Here is a 7,256-nt window from a genome sequence, read left to right as displayed (position 1 = left end):
TGTTATTAGATACGTTTTAAAATCCAATTCATAATTTTAATTCAGAGGTATGTTTATGTTTTCATATAAACATTACTCTTACGTTGGGGGTGTAGTGATTGGATTTTGAAGCGTTAAGAAAATAAACGTTCATAGATGGCGCTAGGCAACTAGCGCGAGTGTAATTCAAAGAGTGATGTCATTCGAATGTTGGCTCTTGGTGAAGAAGGAGTTACTGAGCAGAGTAACTCGAACGAATCTGAACTAAATCTGTTAAGTTTTCTATTTGCCTAATTTTTTTCAAAGCACTCACGAGCCAGCCACGACAGTATGTAATATTTTTAAATTATTAATAATAATTTTTTTACAATTTATTTTAATCAGAGAACTATATATTCATCCGTTGTATATATATCTATCCTGGTATAAAATTCACTGAATATCAGTACAAAGAATGTATTATATTCGTAATGCAATTTGATGAATGATAATTCCTTTTAAATAATTTATTAAACAAATTTTTCTATTACTTATAAAATCGTATTGCGAAATTTTTTTAAAGTTTATTTTTTATCAAATTCTATTTTCTGCAAACATTGCAGATTAAAATAGAAGTTCTCGGTTCTCAGAGCGAAAACCAAATTCTTAGTTGAAAAACCTCATGGCAATTGCCCTGTGTCGACAGATTTATTACTTGATTGATCAGTCAGTACTATTCAAAATCCCCGGTGTTTAGGGGGACGTGATAGTCGAGACGCGGGAAAGTTTACCCCCTGTTGTTAATGGTCGGGGGAAAGCAAAAACATACCAGGCCGGTTTCCGAACGTTCTGCGAATTTCTTTTCTAGCAGATTGTGTTCAACCTTTATCTTGACTGAAATTTTATTTGACTTTATTTTGAAAATTCTTAAGCTAGACAGCAGGCGCTCGATGGGTTAAACTGGCCTTTGGGACGTGTTATCGAACTATTTGAAGGCAAAGACAGCGTCGAACGAGTTGTCAAATTACGTGTGCCTAGTGGAGAAATTATTCGTCCAATTCAGCGAATTTTCCCTTTGGAAATAAATTCTCTTGATATGCCCAAAAATGTACCTAAAAATGTTGAAGATGCTTCTGATATCATTGATGATGCTGATTATGTGAGCACTGCTTCAAACGAGCCAACTTGTCAATCTGAGGCTTTTCCTAAATAACAATTACAGACTGTGAAAAAACGCGGTGTGGATGACGAATTGTTCCAGTGAAACGATTGGACCTGTAAATTAAATTAATTACTTTAATACCATTATTTATTATTAGTTAATGTTGTACCAGCATTCAGTAATACACAAATTGAAACTAACTTCAAATTACTAAAAAAAGGCTGGATCAGCAGATTCTTTTGACTCGTAAAATAAGATAGGATCTTTTATCACAAGTGAACACGTTCAAATTATGGGTAAATAATATCTTAATTACTTCAAAGATACTTTTACTCTTTCAAATGAAAAACTCGTATTTATATAACGAACACTCTTTATTCACAATATTTACAAGAAAGAAGTAGAAGTTCTAGTTGTTCTCTTTCTCTTTTAGGACAAGAAACTCCGAAGATGAGTTGTATACAATTTCGCTCACGGACGCGACAGTTAAGATGTATTTGTAGTGATCGTACATCGCCATCTTACATTCATGTTATTCTAAAGCGCCACCTATCTACTTTCTCTAATACACTCTATATTAATACTTCGCCCGGGAAATCCCCTTTCTATGTATACGTAGGCTTTTGTATTCTGGTTTACATACTGGACTGCAAACCACAAGGTCCCAGGTTCTATTCTAGCACATACCATACTGCCAAATTGGTGACGTCGGACAATGAACCTTCAACCTTCGTACAGCTGTTGTGGCGGCATCTACCCGCAACCAAAGTCATCAGACTCACTTGACGCATCAATCAAAAGTCGCCAGACTCATTTGGCGCAGCAGCATCGGCAATCACTCACCCACACACACTCGCTATTCAACTGGGTAGGCCCATTAAAACAACAGCTACTAACAAATACATCACCACTCAACAGTCATATCGTTCGACTCACTGGAGGGACAGTACTGTGGTGAATAGCATAGAAGACAGTTAACGACTACACTGCATGAGCGTACGCTTTTGTATCCTGGTTTTGTTACTGGACTGCAAATCACAAGTTCTCAGGTTCTATCCTAGCACATCCCGTACCGCCAAATATTGTATATTATCTTCATATATTGCATATTATTATTTCATTGTATTAAGTATATTTATTGTTTTCATTTTGTATTACTTTAGGCAAATTTCCACTAAATACAATTATTTTGTTGCCAATTTTAATAAGTTGTATAATTCCTGTATCTGTTGCATCTTATTCCAACATGGAATCTGGCAACCCCGTTTTGATATAAGTGGAATAGCGTCATGAATAAACTGATCCGAAAACGAAAGTAGAGTTCTCCGTCATAACATATGAGTTTTCATTGTTGACGTAAATATGTTGAGTTTATTGCAATGAAAATTTTATATTAAAATTTAATTCAAACTATACTTGTTAAAATTTTAAGATACTGTAACAATCATTTCTTTATGCAATGTTTTCGAAAATTTTAATGGACAATGTCAAAATTCCTCTTAATTTTAAATTAAAATTTAGGTAAGAATTTTTTTTAAAAAGGCCCGAAATGGACATCCCTACTCTCCATTGTAAATCTGAGACAAATTGGTAATATTATGTTTAATGATCTCTCTCTCTCTCTCTCTTTCTCTCTCTTTCTCTCTCTCTCTCTCTCTCTCTATATATATATATATATATATAATAATTATTGAATGTATAAAGTGAAATTTTCATATTTTTCCAGATTCAAGTTATGGTTATTTAGTCAGGATATAACAAAAATTTTTGCAAATTCAGAATAGTTTAATTTCCAAATGAAATTTATTTTCAGAAATGCACACAAACTTTGAATGTGAGTCTAGAAAAATTATGGTTTTAATGACCATATTGTATACATTAATGAGTTGTGAAGCAAAACATTTAAAACAAATTACCTGTCAGAATATGTGGTGTTGTTTACAGTTTATTGATAATTACCTTAGAATGCAATTTGCTTTCACATTTAAATTCTAAAGACATTTTTGGAACTTTTCCCCCTTTCATCAAGTATGGTCTTTATTATTACTATAATTTATTGCATGCATAGCATTATTTTTTACAAGATTGATGTATTAATTGTTACATTTTAAAAGAAAAACAATTTGTAAACTAAGTACTTTTTCATCATGCACTATAATGCAGCTTTAATCTAAGTTTGATGTCAGATTCTGTTAACTGATTAAAAAGATGCTTGCAATGAAATATTCATTTTATATTGTATGGGAAATACGTAAGATTTTTTTTTTTTTTTTCTTTTCAGATTTCATTGAGATTTTACAGAAGATTTTCTTAAAAATAATTCCTATTCCACGTAGAAATTTATTTTAAACAATGTCAGAACCTACTGATTCAAAACTCGTAATTCCATTCATGCCATCACTTTTCCACTTTTCTGTGGTAAAAGTAGCTTTAATATTGTCCAAACATATTGATGCCATAACTGGCTTTATACTCTTTAAAGAAATGAGGCGATTAGGTCCGAAAAAGTTTCATGAAGCTAACTATAACTCTAAGATAAATAAAGCAAAGGAAAAGTTACTTATCGTTCCTGCACATTTAAGAGAGAATGTAGTACAGGCAATTCTAGGCATGGATGCTGCTGTTACAGAATGGCATTCAGACCATGAAGGTTTATGGCGTTTAAAGAATATAGAGGAAATCTTTCAATGGAAATCTGATGGGGCAATTGACAGAATTAAAACAATGCAGCAATTGGTTCTAAAAAATGATGTTGATATCGTTTGGAAGTTTTATTGGGCATGCAGTTACTTTTTGGAAGAAAGTATAAAGACTTTGTGGGCAGAAATGAAGGTATGCGATAGATGGTCAATACCTGGTAATCCCTTTACACGATTTTGGGTTAGAAGGATGCAAGATGGATGTGGGGTTCAATGGATAAAGGACATTCCAGAATACCTACAGCTTTCTGAAGAATATCCCAACTGTACCTTTGGTGCATTTTTTCCTTTCTTGCAGCTGCAAGAGAGGGAGAAGTTTCTTTCCTCTATAACAAAGACTACAAATGATGATTTTCTTTTATGTATGTATGGAGCAACTAAAGAAGAAGAAGAGCAAATATTAAAGATGGAGGCTTTCAAACTCCTTGTTGTCTATTTGAATTGGCCGCTGCAAAATTTCTTTCTACAAATAGTGGAAAAGATGTGGCCATTTATTGATTATCCTGTTTTTGAAAAAGTACTACATACTATATTCTCGTACAAAGTGAAGAAGCAAGATTTCGATTATGAACAACTTTTGGTGGATATGTTTGCAAAAAGTCCAAAGGACTTCAAAGAAAAGGCAAATGCAAGCCAATATCTCTCTCGCCAAATTTATTTCTGTTTTGAATCAGTAAGGATGAGGAAAAAACGTTATAATGCCAATTTAAAATTAAATTCAAAAAAGAAAAGAAATTAATTACATGCTAACTGGCTGGTATTGGATATGGTGATAGCTGTTTAACTAACTCTTTTTTTTAAAAGGAGATGAAGGATGCACCGTAGATATGGGGTTCAATGGATAAAGGATGCTCATAAATACCTTGATCTTTATGAACGATATCCAACGTATACCTTCAGTGCATTCTTTCCGTTCTTGCAGCCACAAGACAGGAAGAAATTTCATTCCTCTATAACAAAGACTACATCTAATGATTTACTTTTCTGTGTGTGTATGGAGCAAATAAAGAAGATAAAGTGTAAATATTTAAGACAGAGGCTCCCAAACTCTTTCTTCTCTATTTGAATTGGCTGCTGCAGAATTTCTTTCTGCAAATGGTGGGAAAGATGTGGAATTTTATTGATTATCCTCTTTTTGAAGAGTACTACTTACTCTCTTCTCATACAAAGTGAAGAAGCAGGATTTTTATTATGAACAACTTTTTATGGAATTTTGGGAAAGAAGCCCAAATCACTTCAAGGCAAAGGCATGCTGGTAATTCTCCCTCAAAAGTAATTTATGTTTTGATTCAATAAGGATAATGAGAAAACATAACTTTGATGAACCTGTCAATTCCAATTTAGATTCAAAAAAGAAAAGAAATTAATTATATGCTAACAGGCCAGCATTGGATATGGCAGTAACTGTTGAACTAACTCTTTTTGCTAAAATAATGTCTTTTTTTAAATGTAAATAAGATAATCTCCTTGTATATAATGCAATACAAAGTTTTATATCATACATGAAATAATAACTTTTGGCATTTGTTTGTTAAGTGTTCAAAGTTTTAGAATTGACTTTTTTTCATATTGTGTGAAAAAAAAATTTCCACTAATTTAATATGTCATTTTTTTTATTCTATCTTGCTAAAAATTGCAGTAATAAAAATTCCATTATTAAATACATTCTTATATTAAATATGTATGATTGCATTATGTTTTAAATGTCATGATGATAGTTTATAGCAATATTACTTTGGAAATTCGACTGCATATAATATTGACATGAATGATATTTGGCAGCATTGAAGGTTGTGTTAAGCATTACTCTATTTATTTCACTGAAAGAATTCCTTTGTTTTTGAAAAATAGAAAAGCAAATTTCGAAGAATAAATGTATAAAAGATTTATTTTAAATATTATCTTTTGGTTTGTCCAAGACAATATTTGTGGTACTTGGTTTAACAAATGAAAGATATTAATTATCGGTTTGAGTACATATTTATGTATTTTTATTCTTGAAATTTATGAAAATAAGTCACTCTTCACACCAATTTAGTAATGGTGCATTTTATTATCTCATCCACTATTTTATGGTCAATATTAATTATTGATGTCTTACAGAATTGATTTAAATCTTAGATAATTGAAAATTTTGCATGATTTTCGATATAAATTATATTACATGATTCTCATCTGCTTTGGGAAGAAATGCCCTGTTTTTGATTACAGATAAAATATTTTCTTTATGCATGCTAGTAAAAATTGTATAGATAAATTTGGATTCAATTTAATTCAATTAAACATAATTCTAGATGTGTGAGCTTTATTCTAAAATTATATTTCATTTTTTTTATTGCTCATGGCTTTTTTTTAAACTATGTTTTCTGTGCTGCAATTTTTTAAATTTTAAAGGAATGTATGATTTTTTTTCCTCTTTTTAATGGGATATATGTTTTTATACTAATTTGATAACTAGTATAATAATCATTTGATTATGTAAGTATAATATTTTTAAAGGAATTTTAAAATATTTATTTGTTTAGTATTAAGAGATTCTTTTCACTGAGTCAAACATACAGAGATTTCACTCTCATAAGTACTTCAGGAAACTCATTTAATGGGACTGCTGTGGTTTGAAATAAGGTTTGTTTTGAGACCTAAAGTTTTCAGTTTTTAAATTCAGTTCCAAAGAATTATTTGAAAACATGTGTGATGTATGTAAATATATTGGATACAATAGTCTTGCTGATGTGCTATGAAAATTTTGAGAATGATTCTGACTCTAATAACAACCTTGTTATATAATCCTGCTGTTGTGTGTGGGTCCATTTCGACACAAAAGCTACTTAATTTTGTAATTAAATTAAAATTAGCATGGATATTATGCTGCATATTTATAAATGTGGTCAAGATTTATTCTGTAAAATATGTTAGTATTTTGTTGTGATTGCAATATAAGCTTATTTGTCAAAAGAAAAAAATAAAATGTTTACATATACTATGTTTGCGTCCTTTTACACCTTTATGTTAAAATGCATTGATTTAAAAAGAAAAAATACAATTTTCTCTTTTGTAATATGATGAATACATATATTTAAAGTTTGAAAATATATTTATTATTAATATATAATATAATTATATGTATATTTATAATATTTATTTTATGGTTACATCAGAGTGCATAGCGGCATGAAAAGGGCTTAAAAAGTACTTGAATTTGAAAATCATTTTTAAGTGCCTTAAAAGTGCTTAATTTTCTTGAGAAGTGCCATCACGTATTAAAATAAAATAAAATCCCCCTCTGGCTTTCTTCAACAATGTATACTGTTGTTTATTGAAATATTGGGAAAGTTATGCCGATGAGGCAATGTAAAATGTGTACTATATCATACTTGTTGTGACTTCGAAAAACGTTTGATCTTCAGTAGAATTAAAAAATTCTGAAATATTGCTTT

The 7,256-nt window shown here is 30.6% G+C and overlaps 1 protein-coding gene across 1 annotated transcript; it reads left to right on the top strand.

Annotated features, from left to right (window-relative positions):
• The first annotated feature begins 2,441 nt into the window (after positions 1 to 2,441).
• On the top strand, positions 2,442 to 6,792 carry LOC129960957 (uncharacterized). The gene is made up of 2 exons (XM_056074734.1): positions 2,442 to 2,710; positions 3,402 to 6,792. The coding sequence occupies exon 2, from the start codon at positions 3,473 to 3,475 to the stop codon at positions 4,556 to 4,558; it is 1,086 nt and encodes a 361-aa protein (XP_055930709.1). The 5' UTR covers positions 2,442 to 2,710; positions 3,402 to 3,472; the 3' UTR covers positions 4,559 to 6,792.
• The last annotated feature ends 464 nt before the right edge of the window (positions 6,793 to 7,256 follow it).

Source organism: Argiope bruennichi, chromosome X2 (assembly GCF_947563725.1).
Source record: "Argiope bruennichi chromosome X2, qqArgBrue1.1, whole genome shotgun sequence".
Classification (NCBI taxonomy): Eukaryota; Metazoa; Arthropoda; class Arachnida; order Araneae; family Araneidae; genus Argiope; species Argiope bruennichi.
Note: the sequence above shows the minus strand (reverse complement) of the source record. Positions and strands in the feature narration are given on the sequence as shown.